The following is a 24,354-nucleotide window of genomic DNA, read 5'->3' as shown; positions in this document are numbered from 1 at the left end:
TTATTAGTGTTGTTCTCACCCCTGGTTTCAAAACCATATTTTTAGTATCATATACCCAAAGACATACAGCTGATCCACTGGGGTGAGGGATAACCTAAATGAAACAAAGCATTACTGATTTGGTTTGGTTTGTTTTGAATTTTACTCATAGCTACTCAAGAGCTATCTGTGCTAGCAGTCCCTTATTTAGCAGTGCAAGACAAGAGGGAATGCAACTAGTCATCACCACCAACTCTTGGGCTACTCTTTTACCAATGAATAGTGGGACTGACTGTAACATTATAGTGCCCCAACAGCTGAAAGGGCAAGCATGTTTGGTGCCATGGAAATTTGAACTCAGATTAAGAGTTGAGTGCCTTAACCACCTGGCTATGTCAGGCCTAAGCACTACTAATACATTTAATTTTAAGGTACAGAACCTACAAACTTTCAGAAGAGTTTGGCATTACTGGAGTCAGAAAGTGCAAATTTAATATAGGAACCCCTTCAAGACTGTTATAATCTGATTTTAAACTAGACTTTGGCAATCGACTTGAGTGTTACTGACCTTTGACAGTCTCTTGTTAATATTAGCAGAATAAAAACAAAATATGTATTTAATAATTGCTGGACACTCCAAAGAACAAAACATGATTTAAAAAAAAAAGTCATACTTGTCTGTTTAAAAGTGTTAATATTTTTATAGAGCTATTAAACTGACATAGACCAGTAATACTTTATATTACCACAACCAATTTTACTTAATAGCAGAACCAGGTAATTACTGGAACTTACTAAGTGATTATCATTGAAATAATTAATCAAAAACATTCAATTCAACTAGCTTTTTGTTCTCGTTAAATTTGGACTGGAATATAGTGATAATCAGAAACACTACTTGTGACTAGTTGATTATTTTTATGACAATCTGTTCAGTTATAATTCTGATTAACTGATTATTTTAGGTGGCACTACCAAAGAATGTAGTGAATGCTTATATACAGTTGACTGTAGTGATTACATGATCTAATAACCAGCTCTACTCATTAATAGGGTGAACAGAATTACATGACAAGAACCACCTGGTCCAATTAAGTTTTTGATTGTACTTCTTATACCTATCATGTTACCTATTACTGGCTTCAAATATGCAGAACTATAATTCATTATTACATAAAACAACCTGGATCTAGTAAAATTTTGTTTTAATTAACATTACAACTACCCACTGTTAAATCTACAAATATATTTATGTGTAGTAATTTTAAGATCCAATGAGTGAAAGTAAAGAAAAAAACATAGAATTTAAAATACAGTATATTTGCAGTATACAATGCCAGTGAGGTCTTTTATCCAATATCAGGACCTTTAGGCCAGCTGGAATACGACAGATATGGATGTAGTGCATGAACAACTGTTATGGTGTGAACTAGATTAGGTTGGTAAAGTATAATTTGTATCAGTTTTATATGACTAATACGAACCAATTATCATCATTAAAATTAAGGTCAGAGCAATTTTGTAAATCCACACTAAAGTGTGTGTGTGTGTGTGTGTGTGTGTGTGTGTGTGTGTGTGTGTGTGTGTGTGTGTGTTCTTATAGCAAAGCCACATCGGGCTATCTGCTGAGTACACCGGCACACGAAAGTACAGATATCTAAAATTAAATGACTTCTGACAATATTTCTGTAATGGTATGAATGCCTTTTACAGGTAGGCAAAACATGATTGTAATTAATTATACTTTCAATAAGACACATGTTAGGCATATTATTTTGAAACTACTTTCAAATGCTCGCATGTGAAATTACATTTTAGTATTAAAACTACTAATAGATACCAACCCTCAAAGACTCTTCAAATAAAACAATGACTTGCATACTATTAACACTAATACTGCTGATGACAGCACACCAGACTACATATGATCTTCTTAAAGTTGCTGGAGCTATGCAGCATGACTGAACACAACAATGCTCCATTGTTGCAGCTTGCATCTTGCCCAAACATATTTCTAATTATTTAGATTATATCTTACAACTCTGACCATCTGTACAATGTCTATACATTACAAACAACATTTCAAAAACAGATTCTAGTTCCACATTATATTTTAGGCAGCATTAATATCTGCATGCAAGAAGCTGGCATTTACTCTATCCAATGCAGCAGGTATTACTAACTATACAGAACTGAAACAGCCTGTAGAACCAGTGATCATTTTTATGAACACCTCAGATTTGTAAGAGAATACTTCATTGATCTCCCAGTTGTTGTTGTTTTGAATTAAGCATAAAGCTACACAATGGGCTATCTGTGCTCTGCCCAACACAATTTTAGCATTGTAAGTCCACAGACATACTGCTGAGCCACTGGGGGGGAGGGGGGGGGGGCTGACCTCCCAGTTTCTAAGAGCTCCAATTTTCCTAATCACACTGGTACCTCTTAGCTACAAGTCCTCATTATAAAAAATAAATAACTTAAAAGTTTAAACAAAAAACATCTTAGAACACTGCCTCATCTTCCAACTCGATGCCAAGTAACCTCATGGAATTAACAAAATATTTACTTTTAAATGAGATTTTGCCACAGTTTTATTCAACCAAAATTTTTTCTAGGTTTTTTTGCTTATCATTATTCCTTGTTAAATTTCTTTTTTACCTCAATGAAGTCTTCTCCTCATAGAAATATTTAATTTATTATTTTTATTGCATACTTATTGATAAATATACTTTCCCAAATTCATGTTTAGTTACTTTAACTACAAGTTTTCCATTTTTTTTTACTGTTTATGAGAAAAGCTCAACAATATTTTAACTTAAATACTTTTGTGTTCCATGTATAAAATGTGCAGTTAAAACCTCTGTATATTCTATCCTTTTAATGATTCTTTTTTAGCTTAATCTCTAGATAAAATGGTATACAAGCCTGACAAAAAACATCTGCTCAAAATGTTGTAAAAAATAAAGCAGAAAAAGTCTTTGCTACAATATATGTGCATAAACGTATCCTTTATTACTTTTTACAATGGATAATTGTTATGAGTAGGTTGTCTAATTAGTAATTTCTGTGTCAGGTATTAAAACAAAGTATCATTTTGAAAATTCAACAATAAAATTAGAATTTTTTGTTATATTACTAAATGGATTCTTTCAATTGTAATAAACTTTATTATTGGCTGAATAATCTCATATACAACCTCCACAAAACTGGTATACCTAACTCATATATAAAGTAAATTAATGAAAAAGGATGCATGGCAGAAGATAAATTTCTGTACATTTTATTAATAGAAAATGTAAGCTAACCTGTGTTAGCATATGGACTACTACGATCAGCTTGTTGTATTTCCTTTACCCAAAGAGGTTCTGAGCCTTCTTGGTTGGTTGGTAAGGAAGGCCCAATCACTGGTAACACAGAGCTATCTAAAGTACTAGCCTGTAGAAAGGTAAGGACATTATTAACAAGACCAAATGAAAATGTTTGTAAAATATCTTCCAATAAATTCATGATGACAAGGCTGGTGATCTACTGCATATTTAGTTTGCTGTTTCCATCAAAATGGAAAATGAATTACAAGTATGAAGCAGAAATGTTGTATAGTATGATGAAATGTGGTAATTACCATAAAGTTACAGGTCTCTAACTGATTCCAAGTTAAAAGTTTTGTAATAAGAGTTCCAAGTTTCATGTACAATGATGAAACAGTAAGGTCAATAGTCATCAGGTAATGAAAATATTAGGTCATGGGTATAAGGGCAAAGGTTGAGAAGTAGGTAACATGCATGCTTCTGAGACTGGATATAATGAAACTGTGTCTGGTAACAGGTGAGAAGGTAATGTACAAATTACTGTAACTGGATATAACAAAACTGTGTTTGGTAAAGTGTGTGTATTTTATGGTATAATTGTAAGAAAACAGAAGAGTGCTGATGCTACTGATATTACATGAGTGTATTTAATCAATACCACAATACATTAGCTCTTTAAATAAGAGAGCTTTAGTACTTGTTGCATCTGCTCATTCTCATTTTCTCTACAAATACAGCTAATACAATAAATTATTTATCTGTACTAGCTACCCCTAATTTAAACATGAAAGAGGGAAGGTAGCAGGTCAACACCAACCACTGCTAACTTTTGGGCTACTACTGCCACACTGGAGAGTGGGATTTGATCCTTAATCCGAAATGGCGACTATAGTTCTAAAGAGCAAAGAAAGATTTTATTTTTTGTAATATTATTGCTATAACACATTTGTAACACTTTTAGAATGTATAAACATAATAAGCATTATCAATTTAAAACATCACCTAGTGTTTCCATAAAGTACTTTAACTGTAAATGCTATATACCATGATTTACTATTTAGAAGATTAAAGAAAATTTTATTTTTATCAATACTAATCCACTTTTTGCTGCTGCTGTTTTTTTTTTTTTACCTCGCCTGGTCTGTAGAGAGAGTAACCATCAATAAAGTTCTGGTCTTGAGATACTATGCACTCTAGAAACCTAGCATCCACCAAGGCCTGTCCTATTGACACAGCTTGAGATCTATCAACAAAGAAAATAACTTACTAAAAGTGCATCTCATCATCATAAACTCTTCTCTACAGTGTTAAAGTTTAGAAGAAATATGAGTATATCCCAATTATCATAAAATATTTTTAATATGTAATCTTAGTTTAAGCTGCACTTCTCTCATAAAAAACAAACAAAAATCATACATATTAGTTTAAGAGAGCTTTATCAGAATAGAAAGCCATAACAGCAGTTCTGCACTGATATGTTATTATTTATCATCTTACTATAATGGACATTGTGTGTGTGTGTGTGTGTGTGTGTGTGTGTGTGTGTGTGTGTGTGTGTGTACATACACACATTTTTCTATGTATATATGTGACCAAGATAACAAATAATGTGGCACCATCTACTGAATGGTATCACAAATAATAATCCATATAATATTACATACTATAAGTATTCAAGATACAAGCAATTAGAAAAATAACTACATGTGCAATATCAATTTCTTTATCACAGAATACAATTTTAAATAAAAAGTACTCTTCTTGCAACAATAACAAATTTCAGTAGGACTGTATGGAAATGTTTGATATCTTTATTTATGTAATTTGTAAATATAATATTAAAAATGGAGTTTCTAAAATAAACATTTTTCAGTAAAGGGTACCACTTTTAATATATAAGAATATCACAGTTTACATCAGCACAATCTGAATGCTTTTCCCACACAGTACTTTCCACAAAAACACATTTTTGTAGAAAATGTTCACTTTTTCTCAATTTTCTCAAAGAGATATGAATACTACAATTACTAGCATAAACAGCTTCCTATAAAGAACTGCTTCTGTTAGTTATGATAAACTTCATAATTCACCCTTTATATAAAGCTAACAAGTAATTAATCAAAAACAGGCATATCACATACATTTATTCTACCTTCTCTAATACAGCAAATATAAGGTTGAAAAGGATAATAACTGCTTAAGTGCATCATGTATTCTGAAACATAAATCCATAATCTGCATTTTGGTAGAATGAGGTCATATTGACAAAGCAATACAAACTTAATGTTATAGAAGTATTAAGACCAGAAAACAAATTATTCTGGTAAATTCATACATTTTTCTGATTAGAAGTCTCAATGATTTACATGAAATTAAATCAATTTGTATATAATCTGTTATTTTGTGTCAAAATTAGTGTTTACTTCAGAGAATCTGTATACAGTAAATTTATATCTAAATGAATAATTTTATGTACAACTATTTGCTGTTTCATATGATGAGAAGAGATGAAAAATATGTATTCTACAACAAATTTTCAATGAATTTGCATTTTTGTTATAAATGAGGATAAACAAACCGTGTTTTTGCTTTGTTTTGGGATAAAAGCCATTCTATCAGTTCAGTTCCTACAATGCATGTAGGATAATTTCGAAGTCGGTGTCGATGATTATGAAAATCCAGTCCATTTAATGGATGCTGTATTTGAGCCCAAAGTTCTTGTAAGGCAATATGATCCTGATAATAAAAACAAAAACTATAGCTTGAAATAACACTAAGAAATTTTATGTTAATTTTTAAGTTCTTTAAATTTGTCACTATGTAAAACAATTACTGGTAGAAAACATCAAAAAGATAAATGATACAAATCAAATAACACTTACAGGTGAAAATGTCTGTTTCTGTGGAGAAAGTGCAGTAAGATCAGGGGTGGAAGAGAATTCACTAATATCTGTTCTACTTGAAGACCTAGAAAATATACAGCATTATTTACCATTTTGTTTCATAGATTTAGCTCAACTCTAAAGATTTATATCAGTCAAATTACAAGTTTTCATACAATTCAGTATTACTTACAATTCTCACCAAGACAATAAAAGTAACTCAAAACAATAAATACTAACACAAAGAAGAAACACTAGGAAAAAGTATTCTATTTTATTTTAACCTTTAAGACATAATGAGCCAGACTATACATGTTGAAAGCATAACAAAAAATGCTATATAATAAAGAAAAACTTAAAGTTCCTGTATATCATAAGAAGGTTGCTGAATTGATAAACTGGAAGCATATCACAAGGGTGTTTGAGAATCCTTAGGCTTAACTTCAAGGATTATGAAAGGTTAATTCCTACAACTTTCAACAAGTAGTATACTTTAATGGCATAAAAATAATTTCATTTGAAGGAAAGTGATCAATAGCTCTATCATGTATAATCTACACTGATCCTAAAGCCAAACTAGAAACATAACAGGAGCTCTAAGGTTAATGATGGATAGTTAGCTGATTTAATTACCAGTTTTAGTACTACATTTAAATGTGGTTAGTATAGAAACATATATATGTGCATGTATGGGATGCTCTGATATGGCACATGTTCAAACAAGTCAAAACTTTCTGCAAAGTGTGTTAATTTTGGAAGTAGTTACTTATCATGATAAAGTATATGTTAACCAATACTTTTCAAGTGTTCATTACCAAAAAGTCAAACTGACCATTTTGTGCAAAAACCAATCAAGATGTTGTACACAAAATGCTATGTCAAATCAAAATTATTGTTAACTGAAGATATAAAGTGAGAGTGTGAATTTACTTTTCATATTAATTTTGTATTATAGCCACTATTATACATGTCTGATCTTTAGTTTTATTTATTAAACAAATCTATCATATTGTATTATTACATTACTAGTTTAAAAAAAAAAATGTTTCTTTAACCAAAACAAAAAAGATGGCAATTCTCACCCTTTTTTAAATCTGAGGTTTCATTCATTCAGATATAAACTTCTAAACTGTCTCTCATTAGCTATACTAGCCTAACATCATGATGACAACAGGTTGATATAATCAAAATTTCACCATGGAACACAAAGCAAAGAATGAATAAACTTTTAAGATTTTCATTCTCTAAATTAGTTAGCTAAGGAAACTGTAATGATAAAGTGTCATCATCTTTGAATTTTAACCACAATAAGTATTTCTGATGTAAAAATGTTATCACAAAAACATCAGTGTGAAGTTCTTAAAGATTTCATAACTGACTTGATTACCATTGATTAAAGCTTATTTGGTTACTAATTACATAAAACTACCATAATTCTTCTTACAGAGTCTTTTTTTTCTATACTGTATGTGACCAACAATAAAAACACTACACCAGCTCACTTTGTGCCTCAGTATGGCTAGTATGGGTATTAACACTTTTACTAATAAAGCAAAGAACAATGTTTCAAATTTCCTAGATCATCTTCAGGTTGAAGATGATACAGGAAGTTCAAAACGTTGTTCTCGGTTTTATTAGCACAAGTGTTAATACCCAAACCAGCCATTCTGAGATACATTTTTACTTCAATTGGGTTTCTCATAATCAAGAATCAGCTTACTTTGCTTTTGCTATTTCTTCTTCTCGAAAGCCAACAGAATTTTTTCTTCGAGGTGGCCCCCACATACCAAGTTCTGGTAGACTTCCACTTGAAGAATGACCTGGTAAAAAATTAAGCTTCTTCTTCAAGTCCTCCAAAGCATAACGCATATCTCCAGACAACTCTGCATCAGATCCAAGAGACTTCATGTAGGAGTACACAACTTTACAACAGTACATGCAGACTCTAAGATCCCCTAAATTGATTGAAACAAGTATTATAAGTGTATTATTATTTCATGTGCAAATTCAACATGTAGCATGAAAAAAGAAAATTATTGACATTCTACCTTTAATGTTTAACCGTCTTAATATTAGTTAATTACAGATAACAAATATTGCTAAGATCCAGTAGACAGTAGATAGAAATGTTTATTTATCAAACTGAGGTTAAAAATTGATAAAATTCAAAACCATTACTTATAAAGTCATAATGAAATTTAAAGAAATTTATTTCTAGCATGACTAAGGTACATATTTCTTAGCTTTTGCCATGAATTACAGCTTTTCCTCTCTCTATTCTCTAATTCTCACAATCTTATCTATTATTTATAAGTATGTATACTCCTAGAAAGCTTTTCTTGGGACAATATTTTTAAGGATAAATATTACATTAATAATGTCCTTAACTCTCTTCATATAGGGTCAGTCAAAGGGACTGGATCACAAGACAATTTGTACTTGTATATAGTTTTAATACTATAACTTAAAACAGTGTACGTCTTTACAAAATTTGATAGACTTTTAGTAGGTTAAGGAATGTCTGTGAATATAAAGTTTATTTTAAAAAGTCTGTTTGTAATGGAATTTTTCATGTTAAAATTAAAAATACTTTTCTTCATCCCAAACTCTCATATTGGATTTGTGTATTCTCTAAAACTCTCCTAAGTATATTTTAAATGTTTGTTTTTACTAAAACTTTTTATTTTATCTGTTATTTTCTTTAGCCTAAGTCTATGCAACATTGGTCAATTTGACTGATTTTGTAACAATCAAAAACAAATAAAAATAAACCTAAATTACCACTTTTTTCTTTCTGGAATAACTTCAAAGTATACATCTATTTATAATTAAATTTTATTTTTTATTGCCCCTTTGAACCATGTCTAACTATTATAAACTGTAAATCACTTGGGGAAAGTGGAAGTCACATTACATTAAAGAATTACATTACCCACAATCTGCTCATGTACATACACATGAAACATTTTATTATATTACTTATTTTACTTCTATAAACTTAACTAACCTAAAGAGATCCCTATTATTACATTTTAGTTACTTCGATAATGATAAAGAATAAACATGAAATAAAATACTTACTTGAACCATCTTTTAATTTCTGTTGACACGTTGTCGATGACACTTAACCCTACCTTTTTATAGTAATGATAGTAACACACTAAATTTTTTATTTAATTAAATAATGCATCAAAGAATAGATTAATAACATGCAAAAAGTAAACAATTTTCCCTAACTCTCACAATTTTTCTGGCTTTCTAATTATATGGCAAGAGCCATTACAAATTGATCCTAGTTTGTCATTATCTTTCCCTTCTATACATCATTTGATAGTTGAAACCTTGGCTTTCTATCTGATATAAGTATTATAAAAAAAAAAATATAAGAGTAAACTATTAACAAATCCCGAAAGACAGAATGTGACATGCAAGTATGGCATAAGGAGTCTGATCTTCTATAATAACTCTGTAATCAGAAAAAAATTGAAGGCTATAACAAAATATGGTTTGTCTGAGTACTGACAATTTGATGGTGAGTAATTTACATTTAATTTTGTATTTACTGAAGGGTGTAGTGGATAAAGTATAGAAGAGAAGATACACAGGGCAGATCCAGGATTTATTGAAACAGTACCTTATAAAACATTAAGGACTTAAAATTTATATTAAAATATGGACTATTAGCTATGATATTATGCTATACTAATTTAAATAATATAAACCAAAAACAGAATAACATTTTTAATTTAAGTCACTAAAACCATGTGACCTGTGCAGCAAAGGATGCCTGTTTCAATAGAATTAACACTAGAATTAGTAGAGAATACGTCTGATTTTTGGTGCTTCTAGAAAAATAAAATTACATTATCTGAGCCAAGAATTCTCACAGAGCTTGTCATCCTTGTTTTAGTTATTTCAATTCTGAAAACACTGTGCAGTTCCTGTATTTCTTATTTTAGTATTTTAGCTACTTTCTCTAGTTTAATGTTAAAATCTAGATGAGTGACTGACTGTATAAAGGCTTATGTGTGTAAAATTGATTATTTACATTAAAATTATTACGCATTCTTCCAATAATGCTTGAACTTAAAAAAGCATTTCTTCGACAAAACTACTGTTCAACACAACTATATGAAGAAAACGAAAAGGCCCAAGAATGAAAGATTTTTGTCTTGGTTGGATCATTAATTACCCAAATTACTTAGTTTACCAATTCCTTTATGTTATCTATCGGTAAAAAATATTGTAAAAATACTGTTTCTTTACAAACGTTTGCATGAACAAAAATCTCCATACTTTATGCAAACTGGAGATACAGTGCTCTCTAAGTGGAAACTATGAGTCAGGTAAATACTCAGTTTGAAATTGATTGGGGAACTATTTTATGCCCTTTGGCATGAAAAACTTTCAGGCTACAATTATTAAAATGACAAGCATATAATTGTTGATAAGAAACCTATCAAAGGTTAAATATTTAGACAAAGAAAATAAGAAAGGTAAAGGAGAGACTTATAAAAAACCTTAGAGCATCTAACATAATGAATCTTCAGAACATACAATAAGAGAAGCTTAAATTTCCCATCGAGAAGAAACAGGCAATATCAGAACTACATGATGGGTATAGACAAATGTCCACATAAGGCCAAAGGGAAGGAAGCACACTGACAGCTCATGAACAACAAACCACATAAGAAATAATAGAATGATTTCTACACAAACTGTAATCTATATTAAGTTTGTAATCATTTGGGAATCTGATATATGCTGTTATTTCCTAACTTTACCCAACAAAACCATACAATAAGTGACTATTAACAGTACCAAAACATTAGTTATCAAGTACAGAACATGTTGACTGTGAGTCGGGAATAATCTCAAAATTACAAAGGAAAGCAATTTTAAGATCAAATCACAGTTTTGAACTGACATACAACTAAATCACAACTGACATGTTATTCAAAAGGAAAAAAATTACAAAACTCATTTTGCTAGACTAGTTAGGAAAATTTCATTAATTGTTTTTTTAAACAGAAAGTAGGATCATGATATTTCTATCGTCAGTAAAAATAGTTTTAAACACAAAATGGCATTTTTTAAACTTTGCTATATATACAGACCCAATTTATTAGTGCAGTGTGTAAAACTTCTATTTAATGAAATATGGGAGTTCAGTTCTTTTCATAAAACACATTGAAATAAGAGTTAGAAAATCAAAGTATAAATTTTCTATAAAAAAGACAAGACATGAGATTCACATTTTTCCTTTTTTTTTGTAGTACTGTATTATGTTTTTATAAAATGCCTGCATAACAACTCTTCTTTAGAAAATGTTTGTTATAAAGGATGTCTTCACAAGTTTTTACAAAAATATTAATGGTGTAACCACTGTAGCACATCAGTGAATACTTCCTGCTGGACAGGCAAAACAAATATTACTTGTATTAATACCTGAGAAACATTTTGCTGTGATCAACATATAATTATACACACTTCCAAGCATTCTTTGCTTATACTTGAAAGTTTTTATTAATATATACAACATACAATAATTTTCAAGTCAATTTTACCTCAAAAAATTTTCTAAATTAAGAAATAAAATTATATCTTTACGAGGCTTTACTTAAGAAGACAAAACAAAAAAGTTAAGATTATCATGGAACAAACCTGCAACCCCCACAATCTTTCCCGGAATCTCTTGATTACAACAACGGCTACAGAAAATCTGTCCACAGATTCGACAGTGATGACGACGGCGAAAAGTAGTGAATTTATCTCCACATTCATAGCATTCTTTACAGTTGCTATCTGGCATCCAATACTGCTTTAAATCACTATCTTTGTAAGATTGTGTACTCTATAAAGATGCAATTTCCAGTGACATTTAATGTACACTGAAAGTTTAAAATATACAAAGCAAAGTTTAATACTTCTTTAATACTTGAGTTTTGTATGAGGAATGATAGGTTAACAATAATAATAAGATACAGAGAGAAGGTATGATTTAAAAAAAAAGACATTTAACATTAACTTATCTTAGTTTCCAATATACAGGAAGTCAAAACTGAAATAATCAGTTTACTCACATGAAACTTATACTGCTGACCAGGAATTTTTTTCCAGAGCATTACCAATGCCTATATATATTAATGTTGCCAGAGCTAAACAAGTCTTTTTGTTCACTGGAGCAGTAGCCAATTGATTTTTCATAGAGTATAGCAGTAAGTACAATATATACATATACAACAAGAATTTGTTTTACTTCCTATGCCCTTGCAGCCATTTGTATGTGAGTAAAAAATAATGACGATCTTATGTAAACCTCATTCAGTCTCAAATTTGGATGTCCAAAAGCAGATTAATGTAACTTTCAAATATACATTTTGGAACACAAAAAATATATCACTAAGTAGAATATAATGTTACAAAACTACTATAATTCAAAAAGCATTCTAAATAAGCTATAAATTAATTTAAAAATATCCTCCAGCATTTGGAGCAATAAAATATGATCACCATCAAAATCCAAGATATTATATAAAACATTTATCAGTGGGAAAGTTAAAGAATAATTCCTAAAATTTATGTAAGGAAGAACCTATTTCTCTTTGTTATATACGTGTCCATCAGTTGTGTTAAATTCATTGGTAAAATAACACTGTACAAGTTCTTGAAAAATTTTGCTTCCTGAAAAGTTTTTGCTGATTGTGACAGGTACCTGGCGGGTATGCACAAATATAGTTTTGGTTTTGCTTCATCACGTAAGAACTTTGAGAAATAGACAGTTAACTGTTTACCGGCAATAACGTATTTAATTGCATTTATATTTCTAATACGCTATTAAGTTCAACATAATTAAAAGTGTTTTACTCCTGATTTTTGTTTGTGTTCAATGTCCGGTGCATCATGTTGCAGTGTCCAACAGTAGTCAGCAAGCACTGACAGATTCCAGCTGCCCTGATATTGTTTTTCCATTGTAGCAATGTCCTAGTGAAAGTGAAGATTTTGATGAAATGGTACATGATGGGCAAATTTGGATGTGATTTTCATGATCAGCAGCCAAAAATCTATAAGGAACATCCAACAGCGTTCAAGAAGCAGAAACTTCGATGTGCGGTGTAATCTTTAAAGTCAAAGAGAAAGGGAAGAGACTCTTCTGATAAGTATAACAAATTTATTTATATTTTGACAAATTAAGAAGGTGAAAGATTTAAATTTCATTTCTTGCTTTTAATTATGTGTAGTTTGTGTTTCTAATTGACTGGAAACTGCAGCAGCCTATATTTCGTGTTAAATAATTTTGAGAGAGAGAAATCAGATCTCAGACACATCATAAGACACAGAACAATGAATATTATAAATTTAATTTTTTTTTTTAATTAAAAGGGTAAAACTTGTATACAAGTTCGAGTTATACACTATTTTTCTGTACAAAGTTTAATGATGTATATTGGTAATAAAGTTGTTCAATTAAATTTTGAATGAAACACTAATATGTCATGACGTGGAAAATGGTCAGGCCTAAATTCAAAAAGTTAAACAAATTTGGTAAACCTAATAAACATATGTTAGTATGCAACCTTCAATGTGCCTTGCAGCTATGACAGAATATGTATTGAAGAAAGTGGAAGAATCAGTAAACAATAACTGAAAGAACTTCTGGACACAACCTTACTTCTGCACCCAGAAAAGAGCCATATGCAAAACTTAAAACAATATAATGTGAAAAAAACACACACAGGATATCATTCTCACTGGAAACTAACTTCTAAGTTACACAATAATTAGAAGGACTTGGTGTAATGGCCTTTATGTTAAATACCACAAACTGTTTGTATTCCACTACTATATAGAGACCTTCTCTTTTGTTTGCTCTCCCAAGCAAAAGCCATGATTCATCAAAACTATAACCTACTGCAGAGAGAGTAGCAAATAAACTGATAGATCAGACTTTTACATCCTTTTGAGATTATTATTTCACTGAAATTGCAAGTTCCTGTGATGAAAAGAAAAATTCAGAAATGATTCAAAGCAATTATTAGTTGGCAATAACCTGTAGTTTGAGGCTACAACTGAACCAAAAATTATTATCGTCTAATTTTATCAACGCGTGTTGACAAAGTGCTCACTGTACTGAACTGATGCTGAAATGCCTTGATAAATCCATAACAATAAATTAATATAGAAGAGCAAATGACTAGTAAACACAGCAAAACAGTGCCAAAATATCAGATATTAAACTATGAATAAAGTTAGTGAAACCTAAAAATATACAAGTTTTCAGCATTAAGATTTAATTTTTCATTTACAGTTTATTTAGTGGAGTAAAATGATCATTAAGTGAAAAAATTTATCAGAAGCACTGATAAAGTACTGCACACCAAAGATTACTAGAAAACCTGCAAAAGTAAAGGGCCCACAATAAAACTACATAAACAAAACAATAAAAGACTAAAGACTAGACATCAGCGGCATACGTAACCATGCTTTATTATAAAACATGGAGTAACAGATGAAGGAAACGTAAAACAGGAATGAACCAAAATTCTCAAAGCCAACCAGGTATCATTCTTTTTTAGTTTTCTCTCAATCATACCACTGTTCATAAAACAGCTCTTAATTAACCTCAGAGACCTGATGAAGAAGACAACATAGTCAAATATAATTTCCAAAACTATATGGATGAAAGGAGCAATACACATAACTATTCAACATAATTATGTATATTCACCAAATTCTTGCGGTCTATTATGTTCACTATTCTTCGAAGTACGTTTGTCACACTTCTAGTGTAATGAACATCCCACTCTTGCACTTGTCCTTCCTGGGTATCTACTGTACTGCCATCTGAGTGTGTTTCAGACCAGTCTCTTGATTTCAGGGTGCAACCATTTAAACTATCATTACTAACACTATGAGATAAGAAACCAGTATATATTATTTTATGCCCACTAGCCCATGGTTCTTGTATTGATGTTTTTCTTGTTTCTTCATCTTCAGGAGATGAAAAAATGTCACTGGAACTTCTATCATTTTCCTCTTTTTTAATCTCTGGAACTTGAAGTGTAAGATTTTGTTGATCTAAATGTAAAGTGCATCTTGAATTAGTTATGAATAATACAAATTATATACACATGCACACACACATAATCTCAAATTTAAAAATTCATTACCTCTCTGTCTATGCTTATTTACATGTAAAATATATATAGAACTTTATATATATATATATATATATATATCAATGGCAAGAAATATGAAATTTCAGCACTTATTAATTTCTAAACAGATATTTTATTGCTGGAAAGATAACATACAAACTATGCCTTTTATTTTCTTAAAAGTACTTCATGTTGATCCTTGTTATACTTCTGCCTTATAAAGTTACTTCAAGACATATACATATAATCACACATTTTTTCAAAGTGAAATAATTGGCATCTGGGTAACAACTAAGGTATATCCACTTCTACGAGATGTGCAAGATAAACATGGAAGCAAAAAGATGACAATACAGAAGTATTTTTATTCATATTACTTTTACTTCTGAAGTATTGCTTCCTATTTATAATTCAAACAGGTAGAACCACCCAAAATGATAAGTAGCACAAGAATATGTACAAGTTGGAAAAATACCATATTACCTTCTAAGGTTAAGATGACAACAAGAATTTGTTGTGGATACCCAGAAAATAAGACTGATGTGAAACTGTGCAGTTTAAATTCTACAAATAAGTTAACTTCAAATATTCATTTTGGGAACCCAGAAGGAAATAATGTTGAACTGACCAGTTGAAGTTCTAGGAATAATGTGAAAGTCAAACAGGTCCTCTTTATGTCTACTCAATTCTGACCTTCACAGAAAGTAACCCTTACATTAATGTTATATTTATTCTAATCACAGCCACTTTCCATGAAGGAATGGATATTAATGGAACTGAGTACAGCATGTTAATTAATTAAACTTCATTTTAATTCAGTGCAGTCCATGGTAAACAACAGCTCTTGACAGCTGAGAAGAACTGGATATCCTCAAAAGGTATAACAATATAGCAACCTTAATGATAATAAAGAAAGGATCCTTGACTTTAGCATGTACAATATATTTGTTAAAATCTTTACATTTAAACTTGTATAAATAATTATTATTAGTACAGGTTTCAAGAAGTTATTCACAGATAAGTGACAACTTATAAGCAACGAATATGACAGCAAAATTTTTCAACGCAAAATGTTTTAAAAAACCTCAATAAACCTTTGACTTACTTTTACTTCTCCGGAACAAAGAGCTGATTAAAGAGCTTATGCTCTGAGGTTTTTCATCAGAACTAAGAGGTGCAAACTCTGTCAGGGATGTTGGAGACTCGAGCTTTTTAGCCAGAAGACGATGATTCTGCTTTTCAGAGTTCTGCATTTCCCTGACTGGTTAAATAAATCTTATGATATTTTAACCTCAAAATATTATTCATTAAAAACTACTTACACCAATGTAATAAAAAGAATTACTTACAGTAATTATTACTGTATTTGATAGCATCACTTAGTATAGTATTTCATTTTGTTAATCTTGCTTAAGGAAGAAATTTAAGTTGCTACAAAAGAATACAGTTAATTTCTGGTGTGAAGACCTTTAAGCACATTAGTGTCACATAAATTGATTTAGTTGAAATCATGATAAAATCAATTAATGCTTTCAATTATTCTAATGATGTAATTAATTAAAGTATTGCCCACCAAATGTTTCAAAGCCTTGTTTTACAGATGGTAAACTTTTATGTAAAAATTAAATGAATATGATATTTTATGAATAAAATATAGTTTTAAATAAATAAATGTGAGATATTTATATATAATTGAAATTATGTAACCTGACAATCATGTATACAATTCTTAAATTCTGAAACATGAACTGAAAAGTTGCAATACATTTTCTGCAAAATTTCCTATTGAAATGTATAAATATAATGTTACAAAATGCAACAAAACTCAAGTCTGTATGGCATTTACTATTTATCTTATTGAAATCTGCTTATAATTAATACATCAAATTGTAAAAAACAAGTTGATAAAAAACTGAACATCAGGTATTACTAAATTAATATTCAAAACCATGACTAGAAATGTAAGTAGTTTAATAAAAATATAAACAGTAGCCAAAATTTGATTTCTACAGAAATATGTGACATTAATTTATATAACCAATGTTAATACATATTCAGTTATATTGATTACTTGAAAAACTCCACAAGTACTATGTGACAAATCTATCACAATATAATCATCTAAGATTCTAACAAATTGCTTCTGATGTTTCTTTACAGTTTTATTAACACTTAGCAGGAATGCACATGTGTGGACAAGATGGGTGATATTGGTATGAATGCATCCCCCAAAAGCACCCATATACATATAAAATATACCTAAAAGGAGTAAAAATAGCCTCACATAACATCAAAATACACTATTTTCTATTAAGGTTACAAATAATTTCTAAAAGAGTTTGGCTCTGGACCCCCCATAGTACAGCTTCATCACTCATTCTTTTCCCTCCAAAAGTACCACTCCACTTAACTGATTTCTGCTTACATCTCTAAAATTAGTGACACATTATCTCTTAATGTCAACAAGTTCAGTTATAATATCAAGGCTAACTTTAACTTCAGATGTTTGATTGGAATATTGTGCGAGTTTTAATAACGGAAATGAAATAAAAAAATTGCAACCAAGGGTGATATCTTATTATAATATTGAATAGTAAACAGATAATTCTTTATTTAATGGTATAATAAAGTTCATTTGATTTATTAGATAACAAAGTAGTTACATGTTCAAACTATAATATTATAGCTTGCATCTCATCTAAGTAGATACTATCCCATATTTTAAAACCATACATTGAAAAAAACAAAAAACAACAAATTTGTTCTTCCAAAATAAGGTAATACTCTGCATAAAAATAATATCCATCAGGCAAAAGTATAAATTTCAAAAGATAAAAAAGGTATCATACATTTACATGTATGATATTTAAAATCAAATTATTATGCTATACCTATTATTAATATTAAAATGAGCAAGAAATAACAAATAAACCTAAAGTTTTGTTTCATAACTTAATTTCATTAAATACAGATTTATCTTTTGTTACCTTACTGTCACAAGTAACAATAACATTGTACCTACTATACTTCCTTGTTCATGACAAAATTCATTTCACTTTCAAGTAACAGTTTTACTATTAATATTAACCACTTAATAATAAATACCAAGTACAAAACTTAACAATAACAACAAATTCAGTAAACAACTTACAATATGGTCTAAAAGAAAAAGAAGTCCACTTCTATTATCATACTACTAATATCACTAATAATTATCAGGACTGACGGATTATTAAACCTTCTGAAAAGGAAGTACAAACAAGGCTAAATCGCTATGTTATCATTCGCGAGTAATAACAATTTCTAATTACATTAATACCTATACATTTGAATACTATCATAATAAAACTTATAATATTAAAAGTTAATAAACATAACCGACTACGTTACCCGTTTTATCACTTCAGTCAGTTAGACTTTCTGTTTCACAACTGTTTATTTCCCCTTTCAGACATATTCACTTCTACGCCCTCTCACGACCAAGTTATATCACATGACTGTTTCACTAGGCTTTTCACGTTTGCACATACACAATTGGAATTATTTTCCCTCAAATCATCTCGTTTCTTACTTATGCAAGCATATGGCCATAACGTGGTTTCATGTGCATAGATTATATTTCATTAACATATCAGAAAATAGAAACATGAAACTAATTTAAATTGTCATCTTTAGTGATATTATTTTATTTTAATAGTACTATGGCATGTCTTTAAACTTTGCGACATTATTAACATTAAGTAGAGATGTTACTATTAATTTATCAACTTGAAATCTGAAAGTCGCAATTGAATGGTAATGCTTCAGAAGATAAACTGGTCAAAGTGAGTGATCGTACTGGGAGATTCGTCTTAGCCGGTAAGGTTTCAGGCCGGTTGCTTATATATATATAAACAAGTAGCCTGAATATATATATTGTAATGTTATTATTTCATTAGCGAGCCGAGCCCTTTTAACTTCTTTGGTAAAAAAAATCAATGTACAGTCCACATAACGATGATATATTAGTTTATTTCCTCTTTTAAGGCTTTTACTAACTTGAACGCTAGATGTGCTACACTCACTTCAAAATATCAACTTACCTGCTGAAAGTAACTCAAATACTTCACTAAAAACATTAAGTGATTTACTTCTTCAGCTAGAAACAGCTCTGATTTCTTAACTATTTTCTTGGTTTGTCGTTGACTTCAAATTATCATCTACCCTCTAATATGTTCATAAACCTGACGTCATATCTTTAGAATTTTAGAATCCTAATTTGAGATCATCATTATAATCTGTATTCCTCTCTAGCTAATATCTAAATTACGAAATAAAAAAAATGCTTATAATACTACCCTTTTTCTGGACTTTGAATTTCCTTGAACAATACTAATACAAAATAAAATAACATGCTGCATGGCCAGGTGATCAAGGCACTCCACTCGTAATCTGCGGTCGCGGGTTCGTATCCATGTCACACCAAAGATGCTCGTGAGAGTGTTATAATGTTCGATCAATTCTACTATTCGTTGCTAAAAGAGTAGCCCAAGAGTTAGCGGTGGATGGTAAAGACTAGCTGCCTTCCTTCTCGTCTTACACTGCTAAATTATAGACAGTTAGTGCAGATAGCCCTCGTGTAGCTTTACGCGAAATTAAAAAACAAACATGTTACACTCATCTGTCTATTCAAATTTTTTTGTGGTTTCCTCTTTTGAGGTCCACTGTATATAGACTGGGTGGCATTTTGTCCCTTGTGAAACTGGTTATCCTTTCACTTGAGAAATTTTCATAGTTTGTTTGTTTGTCTTTGAATTTCGCACAAAACTATTCGAGGGCTATCTGTGCTAGCCGTTCCTAATTTAGCAGTGTAAGAAAAGAAGGAAGGCAGCTAGTCATCACAACCCACCGCCAACTCTTGGGCTACTCTTTTACCAACGAATAGTGGGATTGACCGTTACATTATAACGCCTCCACGGCTGAAAGGGCAAGCATGTTTGGCGCGACTGGGATGCGAACCCGCGACCCTCAGATTACGAGTCGCACGCCTTAACACGCTTGGCCATGCCGGGCCATTAATTCTTGAAATCCAGGGAATCTGAACATACTGAAATGTTTATATTATTTGAATACAGATTATAGACACTATACATATATTTTGCACTCTCCTGAGTGACTCTATATTTTATATGTTGATGACAGGACTGTAGGCCTACTTTGTTGGGCCTGATAACTTTAAGTTATATATATAGGCCTATTATTTATTTATGATTAAAAAAATAAGACAAACACCTCAGTGTGCCATTTTGAAATTTGCCAAAAAGGTGGTCTCAGAATGCATAATTCAGACTTTTCTTTTATGTTTTTATTAAAAACCTTCCCAGGGGGTATACCCATGGACCCCCTAGCATGACTTTGCGCCTGTGGCACTTTCATCAAGCACTCAAACTACCCCCCCATGTCAATTTCTGGCTACGCCCTTGCTCTGGACTAATGGAATTGACCATTCTTTCAATGATGTACTTTCAAAGGTGATCACAGTGAATGAATTTTGACTTGAATTGCCTATGTGCCAAAGAGGTACTTAAATCTGAAGTTGGTCCTTTTTCTTGTAACGAGAACTGTTCCGCCACACTTTGTCATCTTAGATAAATCCAGTTTTATCATTATTAATACAATAGTAATTTTTTCTTGAATCATAAGTTTTAAATATTTTTATTAGTACCAAACTATTTATTTTGCTTCCAATACATACACAATATTTATTTATTTCATTTGAATTATTTTTTGCTCATTTTTCAGAAAACTGGTGAGTTAGTCTTTTGGAGAGATCACTGAACTATGCAGCCCTGGATTCACCAATAAGCAAAATAAGCATGTGCTTAAGGCACTAAGAGAAGGGGGAACAACACAAAGTTTTTTTCCCTAGCCATCATGCCCTTACCTCTTTCACTGCCACACTCAACTTTAGTCGTTTTTTTTTTTTTTGTAATTGTCCTTATCTGTCGCGTTCAACTTTACTCCGCATTGTTAAAATAATGTTTTCTTTAGACCGGTGATTGACTAAAGTTACGAAAAACTAATAAACTATTTATCTGAAGTAAGAAGTCATTGATTTGCGAAAGATTACTATAAAGAGCAGTACAAAATGTTGATAAAACTTCAGGTAAAAGATGATCGTATGATATAATGTCTGATCTTGAAAATGAAATAATTTTCTCAATCATTCCTTCTGTTGTAGCTATTTATAAGAAATTATAGGCAATGGAACTGTTTTGTTTTATCTTTTACTGCTTTATTCAGTCACATCTACAGAAAAATAAGAGTATAATATCACAGAAACATAAGTCAAACGAAATTGTGACAGATGTGTACAGAGACTTGGCTAGTCTTATGTTCTTTCACCTTCTATTTTCCTACATTATATTTGGGTTATTGGCTTGTTTGTTTTGGTTCTATTTGCGTTAGTATTGCATTATTCGTGTGTGTTTTGTAATATTTTTATAAGTATGTTTCTCTTGAAGCTTTTCTGAGCCGCAATTTTTATGGCTTCAAAGAACTTGCTGTGAGTACATGTTTTGAAATTTATCATACTAAGAAAACATTTATAAAGGAATACAACTGTAGTAATGCCACCGTTCATAGATTACATGTAAATATGCCATTTTTAGTCCCCAGAAATGGAGATCACAATTACATTCTCCTTACTCCTTCCTTGATTAGCCTGGCATGGCCTAGTGCGTAAGGCGTGCGACTCGTAATCCACGGGTTCGCGCCCGCGTCGCGCCAAACATGCTCGCCCTCCCAGCCGTGGGGGCATTATAATGTGACGATCAATCCCACTATTCGTTGGTAAAAGAGTATCCCAAGAGTTGGCGGTGGGTGGTGATGACTAGCTGCCTTCCCTCTAGTCTTACACTGCTAAATTAGGGACGGCTAGCACAGATAGCCCTCGAGTAGCTTTGTGCGAAATTCCAAAAACAAACAAACAAACCTTCCTTGATCCCATACTGACGTCATAATTCTCCAGCCCAACCTTCTGGTGATATTTTTAATGAGACGAACGAATAATACGAGACAAATGATTTATCTGTGAAAGTAATTTATAGTAATAAAAATGTATGCTTATTAACCACCTCATATCTGTTAAATGCAATGTTCATAAGAAATTTAACACTCGTGTTTTTTCACATAAAACAACCTGTTTTAATATTTGTCAAATACCAAACATGTACAAGTAAATGAAAATAACACTATGAATCAGTAAAGGGTATGTCCTTGACACCAGTTCAAAATTAATTTAACGTCGATATTCACTATTTAGTGCTCTGGCCGTAAACCGTAATACCATGGGAAACCTGAGCACAGTAATTAATCCTTCTGGCATGAACTTTCCAGATCTATAATATCTTGCACCCATCACACCTCCCAATACACCTGATGTTAGAAGAGAAAGAAGATAATTATTGGGGTCTTGTGAAGTTTGATAAATTCCATATTCCATCAATCCATCAAAAACTAAGCCTGCAGCTAAAGAAGGCACGCTTCCTGCTTTGACGTAACTAATTATTCCACCAACTGCAAAAGCGGCAGCATAACCAAATGATACATAGTCTACACCCATCATTTTAACAAAAAATAAATAAACAGAAATGATACAATTGAAGTTAAAAACTATTCTATTAAATCAATACAATATTCTTTAATTCTGTCTTTACTAACTAATCTTAATAACAAATCTACCAAACACGTAGCACACACAGTGTATGATATTATAAGCACAGGTGATGTGGGCTTTTTGAAGCAAATCAAATATTATGAATAAAATGATAGTTGAAATGCTATTTACAACAGCAGATAATATGACGACAACTTTTATGGTGTGGGTTAGATTAAGTTTATGAAATGCACTTTTTTCAGTAATATTATTTAAGTTATAACAGTTTGGTTAAATATTTTAAAATATCTTACTCTATTTTCATACAAACACAGTTTCCATTAAGAAGGCAAGATATCTTAATTTTTTATCTTCTGTAAAACACAATTCCACACAAAAAGCAAGGTTTAGTGATCTTAATTTACCCACATCACAGATATAAGAACTATATTTATTTAACAGAAGACCGAGTTGAGAAAACTTAAACTGTAACTCTAATCATAGCTATGGCCACACTTTCATCAATGTTTATAAATAACTTACATTTTACAGATTGAAATGTAGATCAACAAATGGTAAATATAAGAACTGACAGGCCCAGCATGGCCAGGTGGGTTAAGGCGTTCGACTCGTAATCTGAGGGTCGCGGGTTCGAATTCCGGTCGCACCAAACATGCTCGTCCTTTCAGCCGTGGGGGCGTTATAATGTAACGGTCAATACCACTATTCGTTAGTAAAAGAGTAGCCCAAGAGTTGGCGGTGGGTGGTGATGACAAGCTGCCTTCCCTCTAGTCTTACACTGCTAAATTAGGGACGGCTAGCGCAGATAGCTCTTGAGTAGCTTTGCGCGAAATTCAAAAGCAAAGAAACAAACAATAAGAATTGACGAGTTTCCGAACAACTGCAGCGGCTTTACTTCTTTGGTATCTAGCATACAACTTAGTGGAGGTAACAGTGAAAGTTCTACACCGAAAAGCTTTGTAGCTATGAAAGTTTTAGTGTCAAAGATAGTTCAAGAATAATTCATAGGTGATAATATGTTATTTAAAAGCATAATTTGAGCAGTCAAACATTAGATGTAATTTTTGTACATGTCATTGAACATATTCCATACTTTTAGCTATGGGCGTATTATAAAAGAGATATACATGTAAAATGTTCAGTTAAAAATAGCTAAGCTCAGAAAAAAAGAAGGCTACAAGCTAATAAAACATATGTAGAAATAATGTATTTTCGACAACAGTATTTGTATAAATAAAACACTTAGCCTGATTCCTTTGAAAGTGGGTTTTCTCAGGCACGCTGGCTTACCCCACATCTAAATTCAAACGAGCTCTCCTGAGAAAGGCTGCTAATTTACTACCTCAATGAAGTTATAATAAACATTT

General features: G+C 31.2%; 1 protein-coding gene and 1 pseudogene across 3 annotated transcripts in view; both read right to left on the bottom strand.

The window, feature by feature from the left end:
* fab1 (1-phosphatidylinositol 3-phosphate 5-kinase fab1) overlaps positions 1-18,855 on the bottom strand; it is an 84,657-nt gene extending 65,802 nt beyond the window's left edge. For 2 of the 3 annotated variants that reach the window (XM_076507118.1, XM_076507120.1), the window contains exons 1-9: positions 18,721-18,855; positions 16,436-16,591; positions 14,901-15,250; positions 11,837-12,026; positions 7,893-8,127; positions 6,173-6,257; positions 5,869-6,026; positions 4,422-4,533; positions 3,288-3,417 (exon numbers count right to left, since the gene is read on the bottom strand). In XM_076507118.1, the coding sequence (XP_076363233.1) occupies positions 3,288-3,417; positions 4,422-4,533; positions 5,869-6,026; positions 6,173-6,257; positions 7,893-8,127; positions 11,837-12,026; positions 14,901-15,250; positions 16,436-16,583 (1,408 nt within the window). In that variant the 5' untranslated portion in view covers positions 16,584-16,591; positions 18,721-18,855. Of the gene's footprint in view, positions 1-3,287; positions 3,418-4,421; positions 4,534-5,868; positions 6,027-6,172; positions 6,258-7,892; positions 8,128-11,836; positions 12,027-14,900; positions 15,251-16,435; positions 16,592-18,481 lie in introns of all 3 variants that reach the window. The other variant, XM_076507119.1, reaches the window with a different exon arrangement.
* A 3,754-nt stretch (positions 18,856-22,609) lies between these two features.
* LOC143251692 (transmembrane protein 14C pseudogene) lies at positions 22,610-22,933 on the bottom strand (annotated as a pseudogene).
* Between the last annotated feature and the right edge of the window lie 1,421 nt (positions 22,934-24,354).

Source organism: Tachypleus tridentatus, chromosome 6 (genome assembly GCF_004210375.1).
Source record: "Tachypleus tridentatus isolate NWPU-2018 chromosome 6, ASM421037v1, whole genome shotgun sequence".
NCBI lineage: Eukaryota > Metazoa > Arthropoda > Merostomata > Xiphosura > Limulidae > Tachypleus > Tachypleus tridentatus.
The sequence above is the reverse complement of the archived record's forward strand: the minus strand, read 5'-3'. Positions and strand labels throughout refer to the sequence as shown.